Raw genomic sequence first — 12,908 nt, forward strand, 5'->3', positions numbered from 1 at the left:
ACCTCAATGTCATCATGTCCCATTAGTTTCATCTAAATTGCTTCAAAACTGTAGGAGTTCATGGCGAAAGATTTGCAACAGACCGCCTGACCATCCGACCGACCACATGCCGATTCTTATACCCCCTTATACATTTCGTGCATGCGGGGTTATTATGCCTCTCTCCTCTCCTTTCCCAACCAAACACTAAAGAGGAGTTGACGCGTTTAAAAGAAGACTTACCCATTTTTGGACTGGGAGTTCCCGATTTCCCTCTGATACTCCAGTGTGTAGATCACAATCACCGATGTAACCTGGGGATCCAAACACGCAAGCACCCAAACCAATTTAAAGTCTACGACTTGCAGTAATTACTTCTGCAGAGCAATTTAGAATAGTATCACTATAATCAGGGATCATGACTCCTATAAAAATTGAAGCAACATCATGAAAATGCAATGGAGTCTGAAAGAGAACAATTGTGGGTATAGCTGTCAGTGGGCATTTATGCCCATATATGTGACCCGCTGCAACAAAAGGATCCGAAAGTCGGGGGAGGACAATTTCTGAAAATGGCATGACATTATTCCCTTACTCTTCCACTTTAATGTCATATTATATATTATGACTCATAAGAGTACTCGGTTGCGGAGATATGGGTGATTTTATAAGCGTATGTCAAGTGGTTTAAGAAATCAGCGTTTCGAGAAAACCGCCTTCAAAGTTTTCCTTCCTATGCTATCATGATCAAGGGGAAGCAAGACACTTTTCACTGTTTGACAATAATAGGTACGCTCCTAGCAACCTCCGCGATGTTCATTGAAGCTTAGCGCCAACGGTCTACGTACGACCAATCAGTAAACCAGGATGTCACGCACTAACCAATGAGATCACTCCCTCGTTTCTAGGGGCGGAGTCTAGCTGCGGCACTAAATCAAAATCTTCGGACACGTTTCTGTTCCACTGAAAGTCGGAAAAACATTGCCCAGAAAAATGTTATTTTCTTGTCTTTCCTTTGATCATTTAGCTTCGAAATTTCAGTAGATGACAGAAGATACATTAGACTACAAAATTATGGCAAAAACATAAATCCAAATGTTTTGACGGATTTTGATGATCTGACTTTAAACTCGATTTTCTCGGCTCACCCGTCAGCGACTTTAGGATCCTTTTGTTGTAGTGGGTCACATGTATGTAAAGAAGTGGCCTGGCAAGGGTTTCATGCTATTGGTGATTCAACTCAAAGTTTGACAATTGATTTTTATCAATTTTATATCTATGTTAAAAGATGAAAAAGTTGGGCATTCTTTGACGATAGCTCGTAACTCATTCCAGCATTTCACTCCAACATATCTGATTGTAGTTGTTAAACACTGTATATCTGTAAAGATATAATGACTCTGTTTTTCCTGCAGCACACAAGAAATAAAACAAAACTAAAACAAAAATCATCAATTCTAAGCCCATCGATCAAAGATACTGACTTTGTTATCACCAATCCTTTCTTACAGAGCACGAAAGATATGAAGCAATAACTAAAAAACAAAAATGATCAGTTCTGAGCGCTGACTGATCGATACAGCACCTTGTCAAACACAGGGACCCAGTCGACAAGACAGTGAAGGGAGTGAGTCTTGAGACCAGCCCTGGTGAGGATCCCAACCAGCTTGGAGCTCAAGTGCTTGTCCTCAACACTAGTGGATGACACCACCAGGTACTCTCTCCCTGCTGGCACAGAATGCAGTCAGCAACACACAGATAGAAGAATAGGGTGAACGAAAAGCACAGAACACATTGAAAACATGAGGGGGATGAAAGTGGCAATTTGCTGCATTTTCACTTGAACACGAGAGGGTGGGGGGACCCTCCCCCGGGGGAGGGTAGGTGGAGCAAACAAAGGCCAATATTGTAGAAGGCTAATATCATAATTACAGGAGAATGAAACCAAATATCCATTTGCACTGAGCAAACACAGCAGCAGAAACACAATATCAAAGAATTTTCAAAACAAAATAACAACCAGTCCATTGACACATTATGAATCTTTAAAATTTCAGTGCAGCCACACCTGAGTACGAGACGTCTCCAGTTTTTGGCATAACAAGAGCAAATGTGAACACTACACTAAGGAGCATTGTCATCATTTTTGTCATTTTGTCCTCTCCCCCCCCCCCCCCAATACAGTGAAACCCCGTTATAACGAGGTCCGTGGGACCGGCGATATTACCTCGTTATAACCGGTACCTCGTTATAACCGTACGCATCAAAAACAAAGAAAAACATAAGCACGACGTCATAATATACCCAACAATGAAAGTTAAGAACATCCTTTGCGTTGTTATTACACAATTATGGATCATTATTATCGAGAGAATAAAGGGAAATTATTTGTGAATTAGGCGAAAATGTCGGGGTTGAAATAGGATAATTCTTTATTTTTCTTCCGAAAATCTCTTCACATAATAGTGCACGTTATGTTCTTGAGAAGAATAGGCCTATATTATATTAAAATCACATTGTATAAAATGCGTTGTTTACCGTAACTTGCGAGGTATTTTTACGCTGTTGGTGTCAAGCGGGAATGCGATAATTTCATGAATCATTTCGGCTGTATTCTTATACAATGTATGATCGTTGCGCCCGAAAGGATTAAAATGCGTTGTTTATTTTCTTCCGAAAATCTCTTCGCGTTTTGTACATCCGTTCTTGAAAAATAAGCGGCAGGATTGAATTTAGAAGGTTGCGATCCTTTTTACGCAGATCTGTTCCTCACAGACCATTCTGAAAGAAAGAAAATCTTCATTGTGAAATGCGTTGTTAAAATTGTGATAATGAACAAACCAAGATCTATTTAAATTGTTAAATACGTTTGTTTCTTTTTCTGAACACCGACTAAGTAGCTTAACATGCGTTATTCAACTATTTTTACGCTACTGTCAACCGGCGAGATCGCGATGATTTCAGAGTAACATTCGTGCGTCGTTTACCGTAACTTGCGGGGTATTTTTACGCTGTTGCAGCCCAGCGGGAATGCGATGATTTCATGAATCATTTCGGCTGTAATCTTATGTAATGTATGTTCGTTATAATTGCACCCGAAGGGATTAAAGATGCGTTGTTCATTTTCTTCCGAAAATCTCTTCGCGTTTTGTACATCAGTGCTTGAAAAATAAGCGACAGGATTGAATTTAGAAGGTTGTGATCCTTTTTACCCAAATCTGTTACTCGTAGACCATTTTGAAAGAAAGAAAAATCTTCATTGTGAAATGCGTTGTTAAAATTGTGATAATGAACAAACCCAGATCTATTTAAATTGTTAAATACGTTTGTTTCTTCTTCTGAACACCGATTAAGTAGCTAAACATGCGTTATTCAACTATTTTTACGCTACTGTCATCCGGCGAGATCGCGATGATTTCAGAGTAACATTCGTGCGTCGTTTACCGTAACTTGCGAGGTTATTTTACGCTGTTGGTGCCCAGCGGGAATGCGATGATTTCATGAATCATTTCGGCTGTAATCTCATACAATGTATTATCGTTTCGCCCGAAAGGATTAAAGATGCGTTCTTTATCATCTGCCGAAAATCCCTTCGCATTGTATACATCCGTTCTTTAAAAAATTGCGACAGGATTGCGTTATTCAACTATTTTTACGCTACTGTCACCAGGCGATATCGCGATTTCATTAATTATTTTGGCTATAATCATACACTCGTATTTGCTAACCAGCAAAAGAACTAAAAGTCGTGACTACAAAGTAATGGAAAGGATATAATGTTGAGTTGCACACGCATTCCAATTTCCATATTTGCCACGACTGTCGCTACATGAAAAGTTTTTGAGTGCGTTATCTTTTTTCCCTTGTTGCGCTGTGGTCTGCAAAACATTACGCACGCGTGTGACCTCGCGTAAAAGAAAATCGAGTGATTATGTTTAATAATTTAGTAGGAACATCGAATGGTATCAATATGTTGTTGCTTTTTTGCGTGGTTTAGAAGAAAACATGGAAGGAACCGTTCTCTGCAAAACGGGAAAAAAACATGGATAGCGTGAATTCGATTTTCAATGTTTCATTTGTCTCGTGTTTGAAAAGCGGCAAGTCAAGAAATGGTACCTCGTTATATCCGATCAAATTTCTTATGTTTTTCTTTATCATGATGAGCCGAAAATCTCCTCGTTATAACCGGAATCTCGTTATAACCGAACTCGTTATAACCGATTCGTTCTGCCATAGGCTTACACGCAAAGGAAAACGGGACCGACGCGATCACCTCGTTATAAGCGGTTCCTCGTTATAACCGAACTCGTTATAACGGGGTTTCACTGTATTCCCACTGAAGCAGAATAAAATGGAAAGCATGAGCACAGATGACAACCACTGAGTGCCCTCTTGTTTCTGTTCTAAAAGGTAATTCAGCACAATTTACTAGGCAGTGTACGCATGTAAATCAAGATACATTGTAGATTTGTAAACTAAGGGCTGCTTTCACAGGTACCGAGTTTGCTTAATTTGAATGCTGCTTTACAAACACCACCATCAATCACTCTTAAACCGTCTTTCCGCGGGAGTGATTAGAAGGTCACCATAATATCCACCTCCCAAAACATGATTGGAGTTTCGTTACCTTCACACAGTCATTTCGTTGCTTAAATCAGGCAAAACGTGATCGAAAAACACCTCAGACAGTCATTTGAAACATGACTGGAATTAAGTTTCAAATCACCCTCCACGATTTCAGTTTACATTCACAGGGCAAGAATGCTTAATTTCAAACACAATTCTTGTGTTTCTTCCCTACGGTCATGTTTCAAACAAAGCAATCTTTATAGTAGCTGTGTGAAAGCTAGGTAGGTCGGCAGAGGACCACCGAACATGACAGAGCTTTACAAATACGATGGAGGCAAGGTTGTTTTAAGCTATCTGGGCTCTGGCTCCCACGTGCCGCTACTCACTCATTGGGGTGGGGCCGGGGTTCGCGGACGCCTGGTTACCACCGTTTTGAAAGACGCCCGAGACGGAATGGAGGGAGTGGAATTGGGCTGTGTGCTGGTAGGTCTCTGCTTCCTCCAGGTTCCCTACCTTCTCCTCCCTCTCTCTGGGCCTGGTACCCGGGGCTTCCTTTACAATCTGCGGATAAGAAGTGAAGAGTTTACGTCATGAAATCAACTTGGTAATTGAAAAGATATTCACAGAGCTCAACATGGCCTCATTTAAAGTAGTGAAAGAGTATTTTGTGATCCCTGGCAAAGGCCACAAACTTTTTGTCTCTTTTATTATAGTCTAAAAAGAATGGTACATTCATACTTGTACCTACATGTGCATAGGACAAGAAGAAGGACAAAACTTTTTCAAGGTGCATTATAATTATAAAATGGGCTTTAGAATCTCTGCAATCTGATTGGTCAATCACCCTGCACTGAATTTTATTGTTCCACACTGAGCCACGCGTCCGGTTAAAATCCAAACGCATGGCTCAAGCCTTGAACAGTGTTGTAGGTTTACCAAATGCAAGATGGGAAAAAAAAAAGTTTAATTTCATGAATTTATGGGCCCATCTTATAACACAAATGATGCACAGGCCTGTTTTGTGTATCGGTGAGCATTGGATGCCCTTGTTTAACTTTGATAACTGTCTAAAATCCACTTGCTGCACTCGTGGGTTTAAACAATTCCAAAGTTAAACTTGCCCATTCAATTCTCATAGATAAAACTCTGTCCTGTGCACAATTTGTATAATAAAGCACATTTTCAAGTTGGCCCACATCTACAACTGTAAAAAAGAATGAAATCAGATGAATAGAGCAGAGATATTTTCAACATCAGACCTATTAAAAATGTAGACATGGAATTCTAGAGCATCACATGTCATCAGGAAGAACCTATGGTACTTATGTAGTAGCAACCCAAACCAAAGATCATCATGTTATCACCTCACAAACTTCCTATTGGTACAAGGTGTACATTGTACATAAATAAGAAGAAATCACAAGATTGGGTCAATACAAGTTATATTCAGCTACTAAAGCCCACCGCAAACTATTCGATCAGACTGATCATACAACTAGGGAGGCAAGCCAGGTCATAGATGTACACTGTATGACCAGTCGCACAACTCTACACCACACACTACAAACTTTGTATATGGGCAATTCCATAAATTTGTCAACCAGAGGGTCAATTTTTCAAAATGAAATTATCAGCACAAATTATATATCATTTTGATGGGAATTGTTTAAACTGTTCAAAAATGTAAATTATAAATGCACTTAACCAAGGTCAAGGTCACAGGAGTGATTTCAATAAAGCCATTTAACAACTGCTCTGGAACCACTTTTATAATCCACTATTTCATTTGATATTTTTTGTGAAGGAAAAGAAAACTTTTCAACTCACTACATCATTAAATATGAAGGTAATGAATCACTTTTTCCATATCCATAGGGTAGAGAATGTGAAAGTGACAATTTATGTTGTCTTCTTTACTCTTATTTTACGCATTATTTCAATGTACGTCCGAAACAAAAAAACACCTTTTTTTAATCTTACATAAAAACTTGAATGCTAGTAAACTACAAAATCTCAGTGCAAAGCAAGTTTTTGTTGCTTTTCAAATGTGTAACTTTAGAATTTTGTAATTATCTCTAATTAATGAAAAAATATGTGTTCGGACGTACACTTTTTTATGTACGTCCGAAACAACTTTTATGTACGTCCGAAACACTTTTCATGTTGACTTCTTACTGTGCTCTGGAACCCATTGAAAACAATCCTATTGAGCTTAAATGTTTAAGGAATACATTTCTGTGTCTAATCCTCTTGTATAAGTAGGTTTATAATTAATATTCAATAAAATTTTAATTATTTATTAAATAAACAAATTCTGTCCATGTATGTGTGCACACAAACAAGTTAGGCTGAACGGAAAGCGTGGTTTGAAGTTGATACTGTGGAATGTATGAAAACCACCAACAGTAGGGAATGGTCATATATCAAAATTCTGAGAACATTGTTTAGGCAATGTGTCTTTACAAGGACAGATATTGATTACTTGCTTACTTGTGGGACATAGAGCAGAGAAGGTGGCTTGTTGTATGAAATACCCTCCTATTTTGGCCAAGACTGAGTATTTCAGCTTCTTATCACCTTGCGTTCACATTGCAATACTACAATGTAGTTTCCTACCATTTTTGTCAGCTGGTGTTTACAATCCTAATCTTGTAACTTACATCTGCATCTTCATGCATTTTGATTTAACAGATTAATGGACACACAGCCTGCAATTTAGACAACAATATGATATACATCGTTACGACCTAAGACCTCATATACAATGTTCAATTCACTTCGGTTAGTTCCTAAACCTTTTGTCAATTTTCTTGACAAGGCTATGATGTATATCCTGTCTTCTTTCAAAATCGGTTTCATGGTCTACTGTATCTATGTCATATCATATTTTTTTGATTTAATGATTTAATTCAATGCTGCACACTGGCACTGGTCCGATGGTCTCCAGGACAAGTAAAAATTACTGTCGGACCAGTAATTTTTTAAAGGAATGAACCAGTAAAAGATGGAAAAACTGGATACCTACTGGTCTGACAGACCAGTCCAACCAGTAGAAAAAATGGGTTAGTGTGCAGCCCTGTCTAATTTGTGATTTACCTTCATGCGCTTTAACCATTCATTTGAAAATTACAGACTGATGTTGCTGCCGAAAGAGTACTGGAGCAGGTCATGCCATAAAAATGGTTATTATAGTGTTAGTGATTTATAATAATAAGTATTTCAGAGTGAATAAGATTTTTCCATGAAATAAATTATGCAACAAAAGTACACTGCATAGAGCCCATTGTTTAGCAGGTACTCAATAACATTTCACATATTCTATATAAAAAACAACATCAAAAGGCCTTTGATTACCAGAATATTCCAAGCCTAATGCAAAACTGTCCCATTATATGTTACTTTCTTCATACATTTTGTACATTACCATGCATGTTTCTGTGAGCTTGTCTCACAAAAAGGAACCCATAATGTTTAAATTACACTGAATGTTGTGTTTAATACATAAATCACTCATAAATTGAATGTGACCATGCAATTTTTGCTTTGCTCTTTTCATTGTAAGTTCAGAGAGTCTTGAGAACAGAGTAAAGATTCATGTAAAATGTTCTGGTCCAATACATGTACTTACTGTTGAATCAACATAAAGTAATCAGCAAATGGTTTCTTTTGATTATTTTTTTTCCATATTTGTAAAGGTCGTTGTTTACTAACTGCAATATGCTTTAATATAGACGAGGGTTTAATTCCAATATTGGCAAAACAGGCCTATTTTTTACTCGTATTTCCCATTTAAGATGGCAAAATCAAATAGCTTTGACTTGCCCATGAACAATATCCATTGTGTTAGGATTACTCTACTGTTGTCTGTAAAAAATATATTGTTTTGCCACTATGGTATACATAGTACATGTAACAGATATCTAGTCAGTATGTTACAAACAGTTATTGGCTACTTCATGTAAATCTTTTGATTTTCCACAAGTTTTATTTTTCTTTCTGTTTGTAAATAAATGCATCTGGTATAGTACTTCGTTGACCGTACATTATTTTGTACCTTTATCACATTGTGAAAAAAAAAAATAAACAGAAATATAATGTGTCTATAGTTAATTGGTTACCTACAGATTGCAACACATGTGTTTCTGTTGTTCTGGCCAGTAAGTTTTTAGGCTGTATTTTGTGTTATAATCACAAAGTTTGATATTAGAATTCTGGTTCTGTAATACAAGTACATATACATGATGTACTTATCATGCCTGAATATACAATGTAAATGCACAGACCCTATGTATACAGTATTTTTCATGTTCTGAAGAGGTTTTATTCATTTACACTGGTAATGCTGACATGATAGACAAGTGCTATCATCTGAGAAGGGCCTAGGATGAATAATAGTTATGTAACAAATTTCTTTTTGCATTTATTATAAGTGTTGTTGAGGGTGTACATAGTGTACGTCCGAAACGGCGGTCGTGTACGTCCGAAACTGTACGTCCGAAACAAAAAACAAACATAATAATTTCCATGTTCATTGTTTAAATTGCTAATTCTTTTTACATTTCTACATCATTTCACATCTACTTTAACTGATATAATGTGAATTTTTAGAAAAATATTGCATACTTCACAGAACTTTGTGACTGAACTTATGAAGTCAGAAAATTCACTTTTTCTGTGTACGTCCGAACACATGCTATTTTTTAATCATTCCAAGGTCACTGAGGTCTTGACATAATTTTTTCATAGTTAATTGTTTTCTACTAACCACTTGTCATATCATGGCCAGAAAAAAAGTTTCATATTCTCAATCTTTGTATGTTTGGCAGCTTATTAATGTGTTCAAAATGTACGTCCGAATTTATGGAATTGCCCATATATGACTACAGAAAGCCCACGAAAATTCGACATGTCAAATCTCTACAATTGGCAACTACATGTAGCAAGGCTGGTGACATCACACTTCCACTCTTAAGGTCGTACAGTGTACATGTACATGTACGACCGTTCAATCATGGCAAAGTCGTGTAGTGTGCAGTAACCTAAAAGCCTCTCTCCCCCCCAATAATCACCATCGCTATATTATCAAAACACTATGGCATAAAAAAAAAGGATACATTCTATTCTTTTAAATTGATGTCGCGAAATATGATGACTTCAAATGATGACATATGGTGAAGATATGTTTGCAGATGGATATACATCTAGGTGGTGACATCACCCTATGGAAAATATTGTCAATGTGGCCCAATGCTACATATATGTGCTCACTTGAATTCTCAACCAGTGGCACAATGTCAGACTCAGATAGTTCACCAATTCGGTGTCAGATTGACATTAGGAGACTCAAAACCAGTGGTTGATGCATTCATGCAAAGGGGGGGGGGGGAGGAGGAGATCACAAAAAAAGACATAAAATTTAATGGCAAGTGGAATACTTTGGTGGGGGGCTATACAAACGATGCAATCAACCATGCATGTATACCTTTCTGTACAATGCAATCTATAAAGGTCAAAGGGCACAGACAATGCACGTCAACTACATTGCACTTGAACCAGGAAATGTGAACACTGCATGCCGCAGTGTGTGAATAATGGAATATATGGCACTCTGCACAGCAATACACATAGGCTGCATTTGTCATCTTTCCCGTTTGAAATGGCTTTCAAAACAGTTGCGTTTATCAACTCATCGCGAACAAGAAAACTGGCCTTGTCACTGTGCAGCTGCATTGCACATTTTGGTTCATAACCACAGTACAAAGTCGTTTCGAAACAGCTTTGCGTTTATCTCGCTTCAAAGGGCTTCTAGAAACAGGTTTCTGGAAACCTGTTTCGGAAACCCGTTTTCGGAAAGCTCAAATTTGCGGTTTTCAAAAAGGCTTTCCGACCCCCATAATCAAAACAGCTTTGATTTTATCATCTTGTAAAAATTCCCTGAAAGCCGTTTGGAAAACCTGTTTCTTCCGAGAAAAACAGTCGATAAACGCACCCATAGATACGTGTGCATTAATATACCAGGTATTGTTGTATTTATGTACATCTGTACTTGCACATTAAAGGTCCTGTTTAACTTTTGGAGCAGTGATTTTATGAATGTTCAAATCAAGATATCACTTTTGATGCATATCATGTATGTCAGTTTGTATCACAAAACATCCTACCATATAAAATTTTTGCAATAAAGCCTAAAATATAAGGACATATCGTACATCACTATATTTCTTGTTAAACCATAACTGTAGACGGTTTAGTATGGAAAAATCTTTACTATGACTACTGTTCACGTTTTGTATACTTAAAATCGATTATACTGGTTCAAATTTTTACACTGGCTGTTTCTATCTCTAACTCACTATTTTTAAGTACTAATGCTCAGTTTTGGTTTCACCTGCAAATGGTAAATTATGCCTTTAATATGTGGCAAGTGAGGGGTTATTAAACTTTGAAACTCAATTCTTTTTCAACTTATCTGATTTGAATATGATATGAGAGCATGTACAATACTTTATGTAATCTACAGCTTGTAATTTGTGCGTTATCCCCACAAGCATACTTTCAGAGACAAAGTACAGATTTCCAAGGGATGTTCTGACGTAAAGTCCATTGTATACTGATATTTGCATTCGTGAGTGTAGAACTCTGATTCACCACACTCACAATGCAAATAATCCCCTTTTTAATAATATAGAGCAAACAAACCTCAATACTATGTATGCTGTATGGAATATGATGCCACAATGGATAGACAGGATTGCTGTGAACAGGGAATTCACCGCAAATATGTCTGATTGTGGATCCAGAGAATGAAGAAAAATCACCAGTACACTTATAAAGGACAAGTTCACCTTCATTAACATAAGGATTGAGAGAATGTAGCAATATTAGTAGAACACGTCATTGAAAGTTTGAGGAAAATCGGACAATCCGTTCAAAAGTTATGAATTTTTGAAGTTTTTGTGCAGTCACTGCTGGATGAGAAGACTACTGCAGTGTATGATGTCACATGCGTACAACAATATAAGGAAAATATAAAGAGAATTTCACAAAATTTCATCTTTTGAAAAAAGTACACATTCCCTTGACTTGTTACTGACATACATGTACTATGGGTAATATTATTCCCATTGCCTTTTGAAAGAAGCAAGTCAAGTGCTCTTTTATTATGCGAAAAAAGTAAAAATATGTTAAATTTTCTTTACATTTTCTTTATACTGTTGTACGCATCTGACGTCACAAGCTGTAGCAGTCTCCTAATCCAGCAGTTCCAACACAAAAATTTTAAAAATTCATAACTTTTGCATAGATTGTCCAATTTTCCTCAAACTTTCAATGATGGGTTCTACTAATATTGCTGCATTCTCTCAATCCTTATGTTAATGAAGATGAACTTGTCCTTTAATACATTGTACATGTAGTCACGTTTTACAGGAGAATAAGCCAATCCATTCAAACGCTACCACATTTTAAAAATACATGGTGCAATCATTGCTGAATAAGAAGACTACAAGAATTTTTTTATGTCACCTTAGGACAAAAATGCTTGAAAGAATGAAAACATGCTGAATTTTCTTTTTAATTGTGTACTTGTTGCTTTTATAAACAACTGGCTATTAAGAGTGCTAAAAGTACAGTAAATTTACATTGATATAAAAAAATCATGGCTTTGCCTACAATAATATTGTTGATACTAACTTACAAAAGTTTTGGAGGATCTTTCAGTTTTTCATTTTGTTTCATTTATTCCTCAGGGTCACAACATTATTGCGTGTCTGTTCATGTTTACATTTAAATGCTCAGACGAAACTTTTTCTAATGTAATAATGCCACTCACCAAAGTTTGCTCCCTGCTATACATTGTAAGGCAGAGTCATAGCAGTAATTTGTGAAAGCACAACATGTAAAGTCTACAAGCTCTGCTAAAGTGCTATATGATGCAATACAACTGTGTGTTTTTTTGTTTTTCTTTCTTCTTTTTTTTTTCTCACTTCTGGCTAAAAAAGATCGCAGAGAAATTCTTTTACATGTAAAACATACACTATGTACTGGTAGGAGTTGGGAATCACCCAATCTCAACAAATCGAAATAAATGTTTTGTTGTCAGATCTATGAATTAATACAACAGCTGGCTCCCTGTCCACACTTGGAATATTTTATGATGCTCAAACCACAAGCAAACAGTACCGACTTTATCAGGCATTGTAAGAGAATACCTTCACATGTTTCAATAAGCAAACTCAAGACATGCCTCAAGGTAAAATGCATGCCCATCGGTGGTGCAATGTAGAATATGATCCTGCTTTCCTCCAGTCATTCAAAGACGAATACCAGGAAAATGCCTAGTGCATGCATAAATGCAGGTA

General features: G+C 37.0%; 1 protein-coding gene across 1 annotated transcript in view; it reads right to left on the reverse strand.

The window, feature by feature from the left end:
* LOC140236196 (uncharacterized) overlaps positions 1-12,908 on the reverse strand; it is a 31,306-nt gene that overhangs the window by 2,544 nt on the left and 15,854 nt on the right. The window contains exons 5-7 of the mRNA XM_072316164.1: positions 4,935-5,109; positions 1,565-1,704; positions 223-293 (exon numbers count right to left, since the gene is read on the reverse strand). Of these exons, the coding sequence (XP_072172265.1) occupies positions 223-293; positions 1,565-1,704; positions 4,935-5,109 (386 nt within the window). The remainder of the gene's footprint in view (positions 1-222; positions 294-1,564; positions 1,705-4,934; positions 5,110-12,908) is intronic.

Source organism: Diadema setosum, chromosome 12 (genome assembly GCF_964275005.1).
Source record: "Diadema setosum chromosome 12, eeDiaSeto1, whole genome shotgun sequence".
NCBI classification, from domain to species: Eukaryota; Metazoa; Echinodermata; class Echinoidea; order Diadematoida; family Diadematidae; genus Diadema; species Diadema setosum.